Below are 19,757 nucleotides of genomic sequence, written 5' to 3' on the forward strand. Positions count from 1 at the left end.
AGTGTAATAACATTTACTACACCATCAATCGATTGTTATTACAGTATGGGTCTTTAAATACTGACCTATAGTGTAATAACATTTACTACACCATCAATCGATTGTTATTACAGTATGGGTCTTTAAATACTGACCTATAGTGTAATAACATTTACTACACCATCAATCGATTGTTATTACAGTATGGGTCTTTAAATACTGACCTATAGTGTAATAACATTTACTACACCATCAATCGATTGTTATTACAGTATGGGTCTTTAAATACTGACCTATAGTGTAATAACTCTTACTATACTACCGGTCATTTTGTTACATTATCGGTCAGTGAAAATTGACAGTACTAGACCATCAGTCGATTATTACATTATGGGTCTTTAAATACTGACCTATAGTGTAATAACATTTACTACACTACCGGCCATTTTTGTTACATTATCGGTCAGTGAAAATTGACAGTACTAGACCATCAGTCGATTGTTATTACATTATGGGTCTTTAAATACTGACCTATAGTGTAATAACATTTACTACACTACCAGCCATGTTTGTTACATTATCGGTCAGTGAAAATTGACAGTACTACACCATCAGTCGATTATTACATTATGGGTCTTTAAATACTGACCTATGGTGTAATAACAATTACTACACTACCGGCCATTTTTATTACATTATGCAGTACTACACCGTCAGTCGATTGTTATTACGTTATGGGTCTATAAATACTGACCGATAGTGTCATATGTGTTGGCCTTTGAGATATATTTAATTTTGTCATGGTAGGTTAAAGGTCAAGGTTCATATGGCCACTGTCTATAGGAGAACGTTAATGCACATGCAGTGAAGTAAAGAAGCCACTGAAATACAACAAAAATAACTCTTTTTTTTAACACTGAATAGAAGTAAATAAATCTGGTTTGAAACCAGTACTTTAATGGTTTGGGGTTGCCCAAGTTGTGACAATTATAAGCTGTTACATCACAAAGATATTTAGCAACAGAAGTGTAACATGCTGTTATTTTTACGCATACTTATTGTTCAAGTGTTTTTAAGAGGATACTTGTGTTTAGGAATCATCTTGTTAATACATGTCTTTGGTATGAACTGCGGGAAAGGTTTATCCACAATATTCTAATTGTAATGGGTATATGTAGCTGGATGAGGAACAACTTCCCTGACGCACATTAAAGATGGAATACGCTCGCTGTACACAAACTTTTGGTGGTTATCCTATTACACGTGCATGTTGTACCGAATGGCGCGCGCATCTTAGAATAGCGCAATATGCGGAGTGCTGCTGCAGTATGGAGCATGGCTTGTTGCCATGGGTTGATCATCAGGATCGAGGATTCCAGTTTACTTGAAGATACATTTAATGTAATTATACAAGTACTAATGGGTTAAATTTGGTGCAGTTTGCTCTTTTTTGTGTGCATAACTAACAAAAATTTGTGCCAATTAGTTTATTTTTCGAACTGCGCAACTACAGAGTGAGTACCACGTTTAGTGAGAATGCATTGTAAACATGCAACTGGCCTTCCACAAGAATGAATAACTTAACTGCTTTTTATACAATGTTTTAAGGTTAGCTGGGGATAGTTGAAACCAAAGTCTTTTTCTTGGAACATTCCAGCAGCTGAAGAGCTATTTTTGAATTCACTGCAACCAGTTCATGTTGTGACTAACCCTAATCGTGTAATGTGTTCTGGAGTCAAAGAAGGCAGAATCGTGAAACAAAAATAACAGATTTTGGATGGTCCACAGACTGAGTCCCCATCAACATGTGCCACTGCCCTTTGTTCCATCCAAACTCACTGGAGTCCTTCATCTTTTCCCCGTCCTTGGGCTAAGTCTTTCGCCTTCGTCACCGGCCCACCTTGCCCAGTTTCTGGTCGGTCCTGGGATTGGCCGTGATGCTTTGGACGGCAACGATGGCCTCGTTGATCTTGGTTTGTAGGTCGCGTAGTTCTGCCACGTGAAGGAGTCGAAGGATTCGACTAGCCTCATCCAACACTGGATCTGCCATCAAAATATAGGAAAAACCTTAAGAAATCAGAAAATTTCTTAAGGATATTAGGTAAATTGTAAGCAGCCCTATTAAAATGTTGCCTGAAAGTTAGGCTTGAATTTTGCCCCCAGACGAAGAACAGGATGAAACAACACAATAGAAAGTAGGAAGGATTGGATCTAAAATTCACTGAGTATTACCTTTGGTTTCAAAGCCTAGCTCGTAGTTGTTCAAATCAAAGTCGATACCCTGCAAAAAAAGGAAAGGCATCGGTAAATTGTTAACGACTGAATCCTGGGAGCTCTCAGCCAAAGCAATGTTTGCACTTCAGGTATGCACATGTAAACGTTTTTCACGTTGCATTTTGTTATTTATTCGTATGCCATATACCCAGTGGATGCACCAAGAAAAAAAGCATTGCCTTAGCTTGGAGTGAAGCCATATAATACAATTGTTGTCTGCTGTGACAGTGATGTAGTCCATGACGTTAGTATGCCTGAGGGGTGCAAATGGCACCCGAGGTGAAGCAAAGGGTGCCACTTGCCCCCCCTGGAACTTGAACCCGGGTCACAGCGGTGGAAGGTGAGGAAGGTACCGCTCCGCCAGCCTGATCCCAAATGAATTTGTTAACCATGGTGTAACAACCTGCTTTGTTATGCCATATTAGATGGTGATGTTTCATGTGATATCCAGCAGTTCATTTCTGACTACTTTAGTAAAGTGGGAGGAAAACCCCAGAAGAGTATTCCCGGGAAAAGCCGCGGAATCAGGCAGGGACTGAAAACCCAATCCACATGTCGGCCAGGCGGGATTCGAACCAGGGTCACAGTGGTGGAAGGCTAGGGAAGTACGGCAACGCCAACCTGTCTGCCCAAATGCAACAAGGCCCCACCGACTTTTAAGCCAGCCTCAGGTCGACCCACGATTTGCTTGCGCCACGATGAAACCGTCGGCATCAAGCAGAAAAATAATGCCCAGGTCACAAAACTGAGACATCGTGTGATGGTCGCGGAACACGTCGCAGAAGTTGAAATTGTTCTACTCTTGCGACTGGTGATTTTTTTGAGCCCCAACTGATGCCGATCGTTTTAATATCGTCACAGTTACACTCAGGTCGCACAAAATCAGCGACTGAGTTGTTCCCGACGGTTGTAACTCAGACGCAGCTCGATCCTGAAAAGTTAGTCACCGACTGATCGGTGTTGTCGCAAGGTCAACCTGAGGCTGGCGTTAGACCTAGTGCACTCTGTTGCATCTGGCAAGGTCAGACCTAATGCACACAACACAATAACAACCTAAGCATTGGACTTATGACCTAAGCATGTCAACTGTGATTGAGAGTTTCTGTTATACCTCTTGTGTTTTGGGGTCGGTTCCATCCTGTGCTAATCTCTCCTGTATCAAGATACTGATAGCCTCCAGTGTGGTCACCCGGTCGTAGTGCTGGGGTATGTTCAGTAACTGACAGACTGACGTCAGGCCTGCATTGAAGTCGGGACTGGTCACTGCAATGAGCAAATAACATCACGTGATGAGTCCTAATGGGAATTTTGCATCGATGCGGTGTAAAATTTAACTCTCGAACTACATGAATCCTCCCAACTGCTCTACTGTTCAGGAAACCAATAGCACATTCTTTACGAACCTCCAGCACAGAACCTAGTCTGACTAAGCCCTCTCCTTAAACCAACGTCTGATATACAGGGTGAGTAAAAAAAAAGCGAAACCCAAATGTCAGGACTATTGTTTTAGTGAAGTTCTGCATGTAGCACTTGAAAAATCTAGGATATGAATGCCCAATTCATAAGCTTTCCTTTAGTACAAGAATCATTCAAATCACTCATGTACTTTTCAAGTTACGGAATTTTAAACACAACCACCGTTTTAAAGTTCTGTCCACAGATCACAAAAAGGCGTGCGTTCTTTCAGCAAAACGAAAACAATTCACACATCCCTATGTGTTTTGTTTTCGTAAGAACACTTACCTTCTTGCAATACACGAACAAAACTTTAAACGGTGGTTGTATTTAAAATTCCGTTACTTGAAAAGTACACAAGTGATCTGAATGATTCTTGTACTAAACGAAAGCCTATGAATCAGGCTTTTGTGTCCTATATTTTGAAAGGGCTACATGCAGAACTTTACTATTAAAAACAACGCTCCGACATTTGGGTTTCGCTTTTTTTGACTCACCCTGTATGTGAGCAATGTAAATTTATGCGACCTCGCATGCCAGCCAATCGGAGTCGACTTCAGAAACTGCGACGTCATTTCGATCAGAAATGTGGACTTTAAAAGCTGTTGATTGGTCAATTTGGATGACATATTTTTGTAATACAACAGGTTACCAAAGATCCAATAGAAGGCGCTCGCTGAATGGTCAAAAGTTCGAGGTCAAGATCTCACAGTCTTGTTTTGCATAATTAATCGCAGAATCTGCTCGTGTATATCATAAACCCTTGCCCTGTAAGGGAATATTCCATAGACTGCACAAAACCAGTCAGTTGGACCAATTTTTGAAAACTGGGATTTTGGGCTCACTGACAAGAACAATGAATAAGCATTCCAGTGATGTAAAGAATATGGGAATCAGACAAAATCAGCAGGGTGTATGTACAATTCTAGTGCGAAACCCGAAATAAACTGGAAAAAAAACCCAGCCGAAACAGTTCAGAAATTTACGCGACCAAATATTATTAAAGAGTTGCTGTGCCCGTTTTGACCAACGTCTACTCACCCCGCGAATGTGCATGTGGTTTGTGGTCTATCAAGTACAGTCTATAACATCTAGGTCTACCAGTAGGTAACATTATGAGTCTTAACCATACAGTACAAAATGATTCTTCACTGAGAGACGACAATTTTCAAATGCGTACACAGTTGCCCAAGTCAGATATTCACTGTCAGTCAGAGTTACAGCTACCAAGCTGGAAGCACGAGAGAGTTTTTCGGGTCGGTTCGGGTCGGTTTTTGCTTGATTTTTGTCGTGTCAGGTTGGGTCAGTTTAGGGGAGTTTAGATCGGTTTGGGTTCGGACTCAGTTTATATCTATAATGTTTCCTGTTGGTTAGGCCTGGTCAACCCGACTTGATACACAGCATAAATGCACAATATTATTGTTGATCAAGCAACTCCATAAGCACTTCAACGTTTTTCTTTTGCATTAATAACCAGTAGCCATCTTTGTACTGTACCCCTCTTCATCAATATAGTTTTTTTTAATAGGTTTTGAAAATCAAAATATAGGGTTTTCTTTAAAGGTTTTCCACGTGCCAAAATATAGTCATTTATAGGTTTTTAGATCTCTTCTCATGTCATAAGTGAGGGGTGGGGGACAAATATGAGATGAAAAATATGACATGGAAGCAAATGTGCAAATATTGAAATATCTGACATCAAGGCCAAGTTCCAAATCAGAGGCAATTATGACGAAAGACAAGGATGAAATTGTCAACTAACCAAAAATGTCTGAAAATTGGACAAATGCTGCTGGGCTACTTTCCATGCAAAGTTACACAAATTTCTCAGATTCAAAAGGTCTGATTTCAGTCCAAAGTCTGAAAAATCTAAGACTTGAAAAAAAGAAAGAAAGGCTACTCACCATCTACATTTTCAAAGGGGTCGTCAGACCCAGCCTGGGATGAATTTTGTCTGGACAGTGCCCCGCCAGTTACTGCCTTGTACTTGTCAACTGTGAAATTTGGCAGAAAAACGTTAATAATTGAACACATGACACACTAAGGCCAAAAAAAAAAAGTCTCCGGTTTCTAGTATGGAGCTCGCTCAAAAAGTGGTGCGGCGACGCGGCTTTTTTTTTTTTTTAATCGACTTTTTTGCTTCAAATGTCGGCTGATGACTGCAAATGGTGCCCGACTAAACTTAGTGCAAATATATGGGAGTCCAGAGAGGCCACATAAAGCTTATTCTCCATCATAACCCCATCTAAAAACACGTTAAAATTGTGCAGCAGCAGGATTCCAGTTAAACCAGTGAGTTTGGCGGTTTTGAGACATCATCTTGTATTGAAAAAAAAACTTTTTCATTTTGCCGACGCGCATGGCTACGGCGACGCGCGCGCATACCAGAAACTGGAGACTTTTTTTGGGGGGCCTAATCAGAAATACATTAAAGCCGAGTTCCCATTGGACCTTTTTTGGTTAAATTACCACGACTTTCCTGTAGAATGACAAAATAAAGTCCAATGGGGACGGACGGTTAACTAACCTCCCTGTCAATTTACCGTGATCTAAAACTACCAGGCCTAAAGTGGTTGCTGAAGATTTCTGCTCAGCCACGGTAAGTTATCAGGGATGCTGAAAAGTCCAATGGGAACAGCCCCGCGTTTTTGAAAAAAAAAACAACTTTTCTTGAAAATGACAGCACACCAGAAGCCATGATTTCGCAGGACGCTTGAGACTATTATTCACTTACAGTCAAGTAAGGTATTTCCATAGAGCTATATTAAATTACTAGAGCGCTAACTCCTCATTCTTGCGCACGGAGATGCTTTGAAGCCATCCTGGGCGCAGACATTTTGAACTCATGTGCACGTTTGTAGAACATAATGAAATTAGATGGATTGAATTTTAAAAGTGTACTCTAAATCATGCAACGCACAAGTAGAACGTACACAAACTTCTTATGCATGTTACGGTAAAAAAAACCAAACACACGGTTAATCAAGGCTGCAGCGGATACTCACACGCGTTGCGCTGTTTGCGAAGAGCAAAATGACACGCTCATTTGCTGATCGTGCGTTTCGGTTTTTGGCGTATCGGCTTCGATGACGCACTGGTTTGGAATACCAACGCAGATATGCAAATAGACGTACAAAATATGTACACAATTTCTAGTTCTCCATAGGTTTGTGCACAAACATGAATGCGCCCATCAGGCATTACATTGTACATGAGTTAGCGCTCTAGTAATTTAATATAGCTCTATGGTTATTTCATACTAATTCGGTAGTTTTGTATTTTGATGTTTGCAAATGTTGTATATTACCTTTCATGGTCATCAAGCCTATGTAAAAAAATGTTACCCAGGCAGCATCTTCCTCAATCCTGCAAAATCCTCCAAAACTTCTTGATGGATTTTTCAGGATGTGGAAGGGTTAGGGTTAAGAAGCACGTCTTTCCCAGTACTTACCATTTTCGCCGTAGTCCAGTCTGACAGCATGGGCCAGTAACCACTCACAGGCCGCTAGACGATCTTGGCCGTCCAACGGGCAGTGTAGATCTTTTAAGTACTGGTATGCAAAAAAAGATAAATATAAATTATTGAGAATTTCTGGCTGGAAAAAAAAAAAGACGAAAAAATACCCACTGTTTGGACATAAAACACTGAATGTGTTTAAGATGTTCACTTCTACCTGTGGGAAACTGTGTGGGAAAATTTTCTTTTTTTATTAACCCTCCTGCTTTTTAAACAGTCAAACATCATAGACAGTCAAAATTCACTACCACTTCCCTGCTATACTTTTAACAAAGGCTAGTCACCAGCAGTCAGATCATATGTCTCCTCAGAAATTTACTGTCAGAAATCTGACATCAAGAAATGCCCAATTTAGTAACTCACTGCTCTTCCAAACCAGAAATGAAGTTGCAGGACAATTTATATTTCCACAGCTCTTAAACCCCCAAATTTTCCTATTTTTTTTCACAGGCAGTAGTGGGGCCCAGGACATAGAGGCACTGTAGTGTCTAAGCCCCAATTTATGGATTAATCCTAACTGAGGCATTTTTGCTAGGATGTAACCTCAACCTCAATCCTCAACTCCTCCAACTGCCTCCATGTAAAAATTGCATACAGCCTCAATCCTGCAAATTCCTCTGTATTTCTGGAATGCGGCCCTTGAAGGGGTGACCACTGCCTCAATCCTGCAAAATCCTCCAGCAATCACTGTCAATATGTTGAGGCAGAGCCAGTGACATCCTGGAGCAGTTCAGAGGATTTCAAGTCAAGTATGATCTGGGCTTAAATTTATTCATTTATGCACAAATTTAAGGTCCAGCCCAAGACCTTGACACAGTGTATCCTGCAAAATCAGCCACACATTTTTGCCATATTGCCTCAATCCTGCAAAATCCTCCATTTTGCAAAGAGGATTTTGGAGGATTTGGGAAAGGGTTAAGTACACTTTTTTACCTGTTGAAATATTTCGGGCCACTCGCCACTGATAAACTTCCTCAGTGGTTGTCTCTCCTCTATCTTGTACATCCGGATTTTTTGATCCTCCAACCAAATGACAAAGTTGCGCCAATTCATTTCATCTAGTCAACACACGAAAAAAGAAGATTTTCTGTAAGTTATTTATTCCATTATTCTAATGCGATAAAACTCCCAAAAATTTCAAAATCTTCACTGTCTATTGCAGCTAAAGTTGGTGTTGTCTATCATCTTATTTCTTTTAATTCTTCTTCGGCACCATGAACTGACACTCACGTGCAAGTGGGTGTCAGTTCGTGAAAACAACGTAATCAACCATTTTGGTTTCACGAACTTACACCTGGTATGGTGCGTGCGTACATCAGAGACTGACCCAAAATAGGAAGATTTTCGTTTTCACGAACTGACACTCAAGCATGCTACTAGTGTGCCAGCCAAACAAGGAAAAGTCCTCTAGAAAAAAAATTCACGGCATTTTTGGGTAATAGCTGGCATCCATGCTAGATCAATTCTTTGAACCATTACAAATAAGATGTGGGTGGATGCCATCGTCAATTTTGGATTTCAAGGTCATTTTCAAGGTCAAGTGAGGTCAAATGAGGTCAAATTTCACATTTTTTAATTATGTAGCAATTTTTATCTAAACTGATAGATCTATCCACTAAAACTATTTTCATTATCATGTGCATATCCCTTGCTTGTTAAATACATCAATAAACTTTCATTTTAACACGCAACTATATGGCATTAGGAAACACAAAAGTGTGATTTTCTCCAAATGTGTATATCTAAGTTGGGGTCCTTTATGGACATTTCAAATCATATGGGCCAGCAGCATACCTTCACTACAGCTGACCAGCCACTGTGTAGCAGGGGCAAGGAACTCGTATGGGCGAATCCCAAGTTCGAGAAAGTATTTTTTTCTCTTGGGAGACTCCATGTCTACTTCAACTTCTTGAAAGCCATTGGTCAACACATGGAAAATGCTGGCCTTGATGATCTCTGGACTAAAGCAGGTGTGTATGCAGCCAGCACGACAGAGAGTCTATGCTTGATGACAAAGCCTACTACCGTGCTGTGAGAGGGCACCAACTTGTGTATGAAGCTCTGTGGCACATCAAATGGGAAACATTTGAGTCCTGGCTGGTTGAGAATGGTCACGAACATGATGTAGAAGTGAAAAAACTAACCTGAAATGTGGCTAAGTTGTTCACAAAGAATGATGGCAGCAAAGCAGAGGAACTGTGTAATGCAGTGGAACGGCTGTCAAATTTTCTGAACAGTAAGAGTGTTCAAGGCTCATCAAAGAGTTTGACAAGAAGCAGTCTAACAATGCAAACTTCACCTTGTGGTCAACATACATGGAAACGGTGGAGATCCTGCTTGACTTCATCAGGGTAGAGAAAGATGGTAACCGTACTCTTAATCTTGAAGCCTTTGCAGCAATGCTGCCATGACTCACCATATACGACCACACAAACTATGTAAGATGGGGACCTGTCTATCTCGCAGTCATGAAACTCCTTGAGGAGACAGCACCAGATGTTTATGCTGAGTACATCGATTGTAATTTTGTTGTGAAGAGATCCCACAGGCGCTTCAACCAGGTTCCCGCGGATCAAGCAACTGAGTGGATAAACAAAACTTGCAAGATGCACAACGGTATAATTGGCATTACACGGAATGATCAAGCCAGAAACAGGTTTTGCATCACATGGTCAGAACTAACGATCACGCATCACACAGGACATGAGATTTTGGATTCTAGACGCTCTGTGGTGTGATCTGAGGCAATTCTGAACACTTAAACCAATTTTTTTTAAGCAAAAGATCGTAATTTAAACATAATTAAGTTCAACCTGGAAGATGATAAGAAAGAAATCACCTTCGTCCGTATAGTCTTCACTCCCAGAGAAAGCGTGATGTGGACGATGTGAAGAAGCTTGTCACAAAATCGGATTTGATGTGTTTCAAATACACACCTCCGTCCTTGACTGAAGAAGAGGGAGACGACCCCAATGGAAAAGACATCCCTCTGGTATCATTGACAACAAGAGACACTGCACCAAGTGACACAAGGAGCGATCTACTCACAGCTCAAGATCGAGGATAGCTGCACCTTCTCACCATTGTCAGGTGGCTGCCTGATTGAGGCAACTTTGGGGTGTAAGACGTGATTAGAAAAGATCACTCAAAAAGCTTTGCTGACCTATACAAAGCAAACCTTTCAACCGAGCATAATCTACAGAAAACTATCAAAGCTGACAGAAAGTTACTCCAGAGACGGCTCAATGCCGTTACTGCAGGTCGGCCATAAGAAATGCTGGTCATACTGAAGCATGAAATATCCCCAATTCCTGTGTCTTTGGCAAAGGCTGGAGGTGAAATGAACTCGACACCAAAGGCAGAGCTGATCAGCATCTTGATGTCTGGACTTAACACACTCCAGAAGTTCCTCATGCTGACAAGAAGACGTGTGCTGGTCGATGGCCATGCACTCATCCAAGCTCTTGGAAAGCCTCAAGGATGTCAGACTTTGGCGACTATGCTGATGTGTTTGTACAAAGTGTGGCAAATCACTTTGGACTGCACACAATGAGAGTTGATGTGGTGTTTGATCGGTACATTGGGGAAAGCTTGATAAAGGTAAAAACCTGTTCAAAGCGACTAGGCGAGAAAAAGCCAATTCGGAAGCTCATTGATGGACGCCATGTGCCACTTCTACATGTTTGGAGGCAATTCATTGCATTGGATGAAAACAAGGCCAATCTTGCTAAGTTTCTGTCTAAGGCCATCATGGAAAAAAGGAAAAGATTTACCATACATGCAGGTACGAGCTGGTAACAGGAGGCGGGTTCTCTGATAACAGAAACAAGGTTAACAAGAAGAGAGGACGACGAGCTTCGAGGAAACCATGAAGAAGCCTACACCAGAATAATACTCCATGTATGTGAGGCTGTCAAAGAAGGATATCAGAGACTGCTGGTTGTCTGCAGAGACACAGATGTCATGTTACTTGTACTTCTGATTCACTTCCTTTCAACCCAAGCTGAAGTATGGATGGTCGCTGGGACTGCTCAGAAGAGGAAATGCTACCCAATTAATGCCATATCTCAGAGACTTACACAACCTGTGAGGGATAATGTGCTTAGCTTTCATGCACTGACAGGCTGTGATATACAACCTCCTCCTTAAATTTACTGGCCATAGGGAAAAGTCGTGCTGGAAACCTTCTAGAACCAACCACAACTTGTCAAGAGAATTGGTCGTGATGGAGACCTTGCGCCTATCGAACAATTTGCATGTTACCTTTATGGCACTCCTGAGCTGTTAACCGTGCCAGGTTGCAAGTTTTTGGGAAGGCTAAGAAGAGCTTTGAGGCACTGCTGCCAACAAGAGATGCCCTGGAACTCCACACTGTGCGTGCAAAATACCAGGCAACGATCTGGTTCCAGGAAGACCAGGAACACATCGATATATCTTCTCCTATTGATACTTTAAGCTTGGAAGATGGAGTCAGGCTGCCTTAAAGCAGTTTGGACACGGTTACCTCCTATCCCAGATGCCTGTCTAGAGCTTGTTACTTGTGGTGCCAAATAAATCGAAGTTCACAGCAGCCCGATGCACATGCTTCCGAAGGAATCTGAGGTGCACTCTTGCCTGTTGGTGTGATGCCACTAAATGTAACTGCTGCAACCCAGCTGGCCAAGACGATGAACCAATACAATAATAAAACTGTATATGTACACAATCACGTGAGATATATTCCCTATTTCTTCAAGTCTTACGTAATATATTATAATATATCATATATTGTAATATCTGTACAGTGAATCATCACAGTAATAACCGAAGTGCAAGGTATAATTTAAGAAAACAAGTACATACATGTATATATATATATATATATATATATTGTGTGTGTATATTTCTATATATGTTAGGTGAAAATAGTACCTTTTTTCCTTACAATGTTATATATGGAGATGAAATATTTAATTTAACCTGTTAATTACACCTGCCTGGTATGCCTAACTGTAGGATAAAGATATTTTCTGCACAATACTTACGCTAGTAAGTTCCAAAATCTTCCAAAATACAAAAGAAATACACTTTTTATCATATTTGACCTTTGACCCTCTAAATGACCTTTGGGGTCAAAATCCAGGGTGGCATCCACCTACATTTTCTTCCCCATCCTATGACTGATTGATCTAACATGGTTGCCCGCTATTACCCCAAAATGCCGTCTAAAGTATAATATGCCGTTTTGGCTGGTCCACTATACGGAGAAAAACGGTTTGGAACGTTTACATGAATTTAATCCATCGGTATAGTTGTGTGCTTACACAAAAATTTAATTAAAAACCGTTTTAATCGGTGAAATTCAGGTCAGTGTCAGTTCGTGAAATCGAAAAATGTACGGGGTGCACTCTAAATGTGCCACACTTTGGAGGATGTCAGTTCCTGAAACCCAAAATATCACGGTTCTGTAAAATACGCGCGAGTGCAGCGCACTCATGCGCAACTGAGTGTCAGTTCGTAGTGCCGATGACGAATTTGTTGTCTGAACGTTACTGCCAACTTTCCATGGAAATGTTGAGAATTTCTTGTTGCAATATTCCTCTGGAAATTACTGTACATGAAAACTAGTGGCAGTGTATATTTGACCGTGAACCATATTTTACTGTAACACATCTTTGCTGGTTCCATGCTTACATTTTCATTGCGACTTCGTATTCAAGAGATGGGAATCAGACCTATTGCAATTTCAGACTTTATTTTCCTTTAATAAAACGTCGGGGCTATCGTTACAGGCTTACAGCAGCCGTAACGCGACTTTCAACTGCTATTGTTTCAGAACTGTCTTGTTCCATGACGTAATAGTATTCAATGTCATGATCTTTGGCTGTTCAAACCAGACTATCAACCAAATGGTTTCGGACTTTATTTCCCTTAAAAAAAAAAAGCCTCCACTGATTTCAAAGAAGAAAATGAAATCTACTAAAATAAAAAGAACAATTTGATTAAAAACCTGAAACTATTAACAAAAAATTTAAAAAAAGAAAAAGAAAAAAAGTTGAGTAGTGCGGCAGGGTTTCTAACCAGGGTCCCCAGCTCATTGAGCTAACATCTGTACCAATCGAGCTACCGAAGCGCTCTGGTTGGATGGGCGGTTGTAAATCTGATATATATTCGCATTACGTTTTTACAATGCTGTAACGGTAGTAATGAATGTAACGATTTGAAAATTGGGTTATGGCTGTTGTAACGATAGCCACTACGTAAAAAAAAAATCCTCAAGAGCCATGAATCAGAACATGATGAAATTCTGTGCAATTAAATGTAGGGGAAGAATGTTGCAACCTGACGCCACTTCAGCGGTTGTGTGCAAAGTCTATGGGGAGTCAAAACAAATTCTAAATATTTCCTAACAAAATTTGAAATGTTTCTCAGTCCCAGATTCATGTCTTATCATCATTATTGCAATTAACGACCTTCCTTGAGATGATATATGAAGAAAAAAGTGGCATCAGGTTGCAATATTCTTTCCAAATGTAGGATTCAATTTAAAATAATAAAAATAAGATAATTCAGATTTTAGGGGACACAAAAAAATAAAGTTTCAAAACAATGGTCACGCTGGGACTCGAAATTGAGCAGCGTTGCTTACAAATGTAATATCTTATATGGTGTAGGCCTACTTGTATACACGTGCATGAGGCACTAAAATGAGAGACCGGTTCACGGCTAAATAAACATTTCAAACAAAAAATAAATAGGCCTAAATAGGGCCTATAGGCCTACTAAGCCAAAACTGCAAACATTTGGAAAGATTCCTATATCTGGCCATCACTTGTCACCCTGTGCACAAACAGTATGAGACTGGTCTGAAAATTTCTAAATGTTTTCTCAGTAAATACTTCAATATTTTCCCTGCTAAATTTGACTTTTTAGTAAATATTATCACTTTCTGATGGCTGATTAGACAGGTCACTGAAGGGAAAAATTAGTGATGGCAAGATATATAGGAATCTTGCCAAAAATTTTACCCTTCCAAAAGGGTGCAGCAGCTGGGATTTGGCGCCATTATTTATAGGTAAATAAAATACATAGACTTTTTTACACAACAAGTACCGTAATTTTTGGAATATAAGCCGCGGCTTATACGATGATTTTGCCCATGGAAATGTTTACTGCGGCTTATACACAGGGCGGCTTATACGCCGAGCCTTGAAGAATTAAAATGAGATTTAAATGTGTATTTAATGTACTGGTACAAGAAAAGATCTGTTGCTGAAATAAGTTATCAATCGTTACCAGACTTGAGGTACCGGAAAGTCATTAACAAACAGTGGAAGCACGTCCCACGAAGGTAAACCCCCACGAAAAGGCACCGAGCAATACCCGTGGCTAGCCGTGCGTGAGTGAAAGCTGTCTTCATTATTATAGTGACCGTTCTGCCGGTTCGTTAGTAAAAACGTCATACACGCGCGCACACCACTGATTACTAGCGCCCATTGGCTACAAATGCTTGGGCTGCGTTAACTTCCGGTTCCAATCATGCAGAAAGTGCTGGAGGTGACGTCACACCAACGAACGGGATGCACACACTTGTGGCCCACATCATTTGTGGTAATAAAGGGGTGTACTTTCTTGGGAATAATAATACCAATATTTCCGCTGTTTAAAAAAAAAAGGGACAACTAATACTTTTTATGAAGGTCGAAACATTTCTTTATTGGAAAATCAGTCGTTCAACGTAACAATATAATTTTTTCTGTAAATGTATTCAAGAAACGATGTAAAATGCACAATAAGGGCTAAATCACCCCTTACGAAATTAATGGATTCGTCCATGAAAATGCATGCATCGTGTTGACTGTTTTCGAAGAAAGTACGATCGAAAACTGGATTTTTTGACGTTAGTACTCATTAGTAATCACAACAATTTGATAAGTTTTGTTGTAAAAAAAGACCTAGGCCTCTTTATTTTTAGGACAAAACAAATCAGCATCTGTTGCCACAAAGCAAGATTTGTAGTGCTCCAGTCAGACAACACATGGTGGGTTGCATACTCTCTCAAGTGCTGCGGGAAAATGTTGTCATTCGCCTGTCGAAATCAATTAATTCGCCGGCACAGGCTGCTGGGCCATGCACTAACTTTTAGGCTGGGGACCGGCCGGCAGCAATTCCTGGTGTTTATTTCTCATCGTCAATTTCCATATGTTTTTTCTTAACGAGTATAGACAGTAAATGTTTTGATATGACTTTTGTGGCCCTTTTTATAGATTTCGTAGTGCAAATGGAACTGATTCAGAGCTTTTTCACTTTAAGTCTTTAGTCTTTAGACGTCAAATCTTAATTTGCAGACTTTTGCGTGCAGCTGCTTATACTCCGCGCGGCTTATATTCCGAAAATCACGGTATTCAACCACTACTGTGGCGTCAGCTCAGAAACAGACTAGGCCTAGACTGTCATGCATGTCATGGGGGAAGGGCCTAGGGCTAGGCCGCCCTAGTTGATAATTTTTCACGATACTGGTGCAATGCCTACACAGAACACTCACCAGTTATATCGATGTCAGTCTGATGATAACCGAGCGCTTCCAGCTTCCTTCTGAACATGGTGACAGGACAGACTATAAAATGACTATACACAACAACTGGAACGAGATGTTTCTCGCCAAAGTGATGAAAACAGTAATTTTCTTCTTGAAGAAAATGCCACGCGAACCCAATGTGGTCCGTAACGCTTTTGTACTGGTTAAGCACCCAGTCTCCTCTTATGCATGTTTCAACGTGGAGAATTCCGCGTTGAGGGTACCCGTCTGGTGACCTTTCAACTTAAGACCTGCACGCAATTTGCATATTGACCGTTAGATTTGCATGTAAGAAGTTTCCACCAATAACAGGCAAACTAAGCATAACTGATTGGTTTCATGTTCCTCGCATTTCGTTTAATCATCATGTTTCAGGAAGAAAACATAAAACAGAGATAAAAATACAACTAGTTAACACACATAAATGAGAAGCATTGTCAGACACTTTATTGGGGGCGTGGGCAATAAACCATCAAAATTTACAGCATGTTACAGAAAGTTTATCTGTCCATCTGTCTTGATGTATGTATGTACATGTAGCACTCCAATATACACAGCTTTTAAGTTGTATCTGTTGTTTCAATATTAACTTTAGCATTACTTCGTTTGTATTGGCATAACTGTATAACTTCAAACAGAATGGCTTTAATTTAATCTCTAATCTGTATGTAATAGTAATTCACACAGTTACGTGGCACGACTTTATCTCTCATAGGCTGTCCTATTTCTTATGATATAATCACTCATTTTCGCAACAAACTCTATATAAAGAAAAAATGTGATTTACATGTTTTTAGTAAATTATAGTAACATTTTGTAATTTAATAAACAATTTCAAAATTAGTAAACAGAATTTAGTGTTATACTATAAATAAAATTTTGCAGAAAATAAAATACAAACATGTTGTAAGGAGAAATCTTTGGAATCAGTTGTGTATGTTACAGATAATATAAAGGAACAATATGAATTGTTTAAATAAAGTGTAAACAAAACAGATATTTGTTAAGAATGAAGCCAATTTGTACAGATGTATGATGCGTGTGTGCTGTTTATTTAGGTAAAGCAGTGTTCAAATAATTCTGTTTGACAACACGAAGATAACAGACCTTTTTACGGCCACATTTGAATTGTGCAGTGAAGTATACCTTGCGATGCATTTCGAAACAGTTTTTTTTGCTATGAATGGTGAATTTAATATGTGCAGCGCAAACTATCCTACAATGACACACACCATATACATTTACTGCACATGTCTGGTGGCAATTAAAGGGAATATACATCATTTGCTTTTGCTGTAATTTTCAGAAATGGATGGAATTGGGGGGTTGGAAATATATAGCAAATATAGTTACACTGACTTTTTTGAGGTTTTGGGTTCGAAAACGCTATAAAAACCAAGAAAAACAATCATTTTCCTGTAGTCTGGTTCCCTGACTCCATATAAGAAGAAACAGAGCAGTTTACATACATTGGGGAATTGTAAGGTCAGGGAACCAGTCTAGCTGGCTTGTACCCGTTCATAGGTGTGTAATCGATTGCAAACAAATGCGATGGTCAATTGGGGCCAGTATTTGAAAAAAAGCCAGTTTTTTCCAACGCTGGTCGGCCGACCAGCGTTGGAAATTGATACAAAAATACCACTTTTCTTGAAAATGACAGTATACCAGGTGCCATGATTTTACAGGATGCTTTACACTTTCATTCACTAACAGTCCAGCAAGGTATTTCAAAATGATTTGGTAATTTTATTTTTTGATGTTTGCAAATGTTGTATTTTCCCTTTAATGCATAAAAGGTTTATTGGGAAAAATACAGTTTGCAACATGAAATCTAAAAAGGGCAAGATGCTGCTCATTGTATGTGTTCATTTATAGTCCTTGCAATTCCTGGCGAGATGTTTCGCGGCTCGGCCTCACTGGTCATTGTGAATGAACAGCCCTCGGTTCTTCCTGTACGTCAAGATGTTGCCGTTGGCCATCCGCAGGCCATAGAGGGCAGCATTTACTGCCACGTCAAACACCGGGTCGCCTTTCTTGATGAGCCCCCCTTCCTCCAAGGCCATCATGGAGACCAAGCACTTGAAGAAATTCAGCTGTCCCGTGGTCTCTGGCATCGACAGTGGGGCGTGGTTGGTTCTGCGTAATGGGAGTCCTAATGAGCTGACTGACAGTTGCTGAGGCCGGAGTGAAGTGGGCGGCTTTGGTGGGGCTGTGGACGTCTGGAGTGACTAAATTCAGAATGTTCAAGATATTTGTTATGTTTAAAGTGCAATCACCCACAAGTTTGTTTTCACCTTCTAACTTTTTAGAATCCTGTAAAATGAAAGCTCATTTTGGATATTGTTTGATTTTAGCCTGTCTCAGAGGGCCAGCCAAGTTCTTCTTTGCACCTATATCACTAGCCTTTCGCTGAGGCCATCATGGCTTAGAGCGGCCAAGCACCGAAACTGCGAAAGCAACTGGAGCGAAGACAGTGTAGTCTCCGCTCCAGTCGTTTGTGGGTTCACCGCCTAGGCCTTGTCTAATGCCTGTATTAAAGTTAAGGCACGATGGCCTTGGTGAAAGGCTACTATATCACTGACTGACTGACTGACTCCCCGACTGATTGACTGACTGACTGTCATTTTTGAGCCGGGCAGTGCTTTTATATAGGATTACTCAAATGAATGGGCTAAATCCAGCAAATTGTGTAGACCAGGTGCATGAAAAGACTTCCAGTGAATAGCGAATTTTGAACCAATTGGATAGAATTGTGTGCACTCTAGGACTAGCTTCATAGGCTTGCCTAGTCTTCTATACATAGTACAACTACAAGTGCAATGTACATTCTGAAGTGCCAATTTTACACATAAAGAAATCAGAAACCTAGGTCTAAAATTAACATGCTTTTAGTGTGAATGCACAACTTAATGTTTCAAATTATAAAATCAACCACAGAAACTGCAAAAGCAATTGGTAATGGTGAATGATGATCGAAAACAAAGCTGATGAATTTGTTCCAAGTCTGTGGCATTTTGTCTTTCTTGAGAGTACTTTAAAAAGAATCCAGATTCAGGTTCATTAAAAAATTGATTAGCACCCAAGTATTATTACCTGTATTCTGGAGTGTTTTTTGCTGCTTGAAGTAGTATTCTGCACCTTGACAGTAGGACTCGGGTGTATAGATGCTCCACTGGCCTGTACTGGAGTAGCTGCTGTACTTCCACTACTGACACTGATGTTGTGCCCTAATACCACACACTGGCCTACTTTAGGAATTCTAACAGGCGTGAGGGGACTCCTGATGGGATTTCCAAAGGCTGGTTTTGGAGCTATGGCTATTGGCTTTGTCAACATACTAGGCCCTGGAGCAGAGTCTAACTTGACAGTAGTCCCAGGGCTTCTGCTTTGGCGGAGAATCTCCAATTCTTCCTCCTCCTGGGCCAGCTTCTTCATCCGGGAGCGCTTGTTCTGGAACCAGATGTTGACGAAGTGCGTGGACATGCCAATCTCCCTGGCCAGGGCCTCTTTCTTCTCCCGTCCGGGCCACTGTTCCTGCTTGTAGAGCTGCTCCATCTTCATGAGTTGGTCGGCCCCGATGATGGTCCGCCGCCGACGCTTCCGCCTCGGGAGGACAGAGGTGGCACCAAAGAGAGCTGTATCTGAGGCTTCGGACAGGTCGTCCGAGGTCTCGGACTCTGTGCTTCCAGATGCGCAGTGGCTGGACTGGGCAGGCAAGGGCTTGTCATCCTCTGCTGGTGTGCGGTCTTCTTGGGACATTGTTGATGGCTCTACTATCTATGGATGCAGTAAATCTGAAATTGTTATTCTTAAAACAACAACAAAAACAACTAGCAACAAAAACAAAGATGTCATTAAAAATTATAAAAAGTTCCTCAAAAGAATGAAGGTGGAAAACAAAAAAAGTTGAGCCCACATGAAAAGTTGTGGTATAGGCCTACTCTCGATTTAAAAGCAATAAGGTGTTTCACGGTA

General features: G+C 40.6%; 2 protein-coding genes across 2 annotated transcripts; both read right to left on the minus strand.

The window, feature by feature from the left end:
• Window positions 1-900: 900 nt before the first annotated feature.
• LOC119721172 (RNA transcription, translation and transport factor protein-like) lies at window positions 901-15,961 on the minus strand. Its single transcript, XM_038191068.1, has 7 exons — window positions 15,750-15,961; window positions 8,159-8,283; window positions 7,160-7,259; window positions 5,613-5,702; window positions 3,365-3,516; window positions 2,212-2,260; window positions 901-2,022 (listed from the first exon to the last, which is right to left on the minus strand). Exons 1-7 carry the CDS (start codon window positions 15,805-15,807, stop codon window positions 1,868-1,870), a joined length of 729 nt encoding a protein of 242 aa, XP_038046996.1. The 5' UTR covers window positions 15,808-15,961; the 3' UTR covers window positions 901-1,867.
• Window positions 15,962-17,527: 1,566 nt separating this feature from the next.
• Window positions 17,528-19,744, minus strand: LOC119721173 (LIM homeobox transcription factor 1-alpha-like). The gene is made up of 2 exons (XM_038191069.1): window positions 18,876-19,744; window positions 17,528-18,010 (listed from the first exon to the last, which is right to left on the minus strand). Exons 1-2 carry the CDS (start codon window positions 19,539-19,541, stop codon window positions 17,696-17,698), a joined length of 981 nt encoding a protein of 326 aa, XP_038046997.1. The 5' UTR covers window positions 19,542-19,744; the 3' UTR covers window positions 17,528-17,695.
• Between the last annotated feature and the right edge of the window lie 13 nt (window positions 19,745-19,757).

Source organism: Patiria miniata, unplaced genomic scaffold (assembly GCF_015706575.1).
Source record: "Patiria miniata isolate m_02_andy unplaced genomic scaffold, ASM1570657v1 HiC_scaffold_13, whole genome shotgun sequence".
In the NCBI taxonomy this organism is placed as follows: Eukaryota; Metazoa; Echinodermata; class Asteroidea; order Valvatida; family Asterinidae; genus Patiria; species Patiria miniata.

What these genes read in the sequence shown, in the direction of transcription:
- LOC119721172 (XM_038191068.1), bottom strand. Translation starts at nt 15,807, where the DNA reads ATGTTCAGAAGGAAGCTGGAAGCGCTCGGTTATCATCAGACTGACATC. An exon ending in CCGACCCCAAAACACAAGAG is followed by an intron (nt 2,261 to 3,364) that starts GTATAACAGAAA and finishes CTTTTTTTGCAG; the next exon opens with GGTATCGACTTTGATTTGAA. An exon ending in GCTAGGCTTTGAAACCAAAG is followed by an intron (nt 2,023 to 2,211) that starts GTAATACTCAGT and finishes TTTTGATGGCAG; the next exon opens with ATCCAGTGTTGGATGAGGCT.
- LOC119721173 (XM_038191069.1), bottom strand. Translation starts at nt 19,541, where the DNA reads ATGTCCCAAGAAGACCGCACACCAGCAGAGGATGACAAGCCCTTGCCT. An exon ending in AAAAACACTCCAGAATACAG is followed by an intron (nt 18,011 to 18,875) that starts GTAATAATACTT and finishes TTCTGAATTTAG; the next exon opens with TCACTCCAGACGTCCACAGC.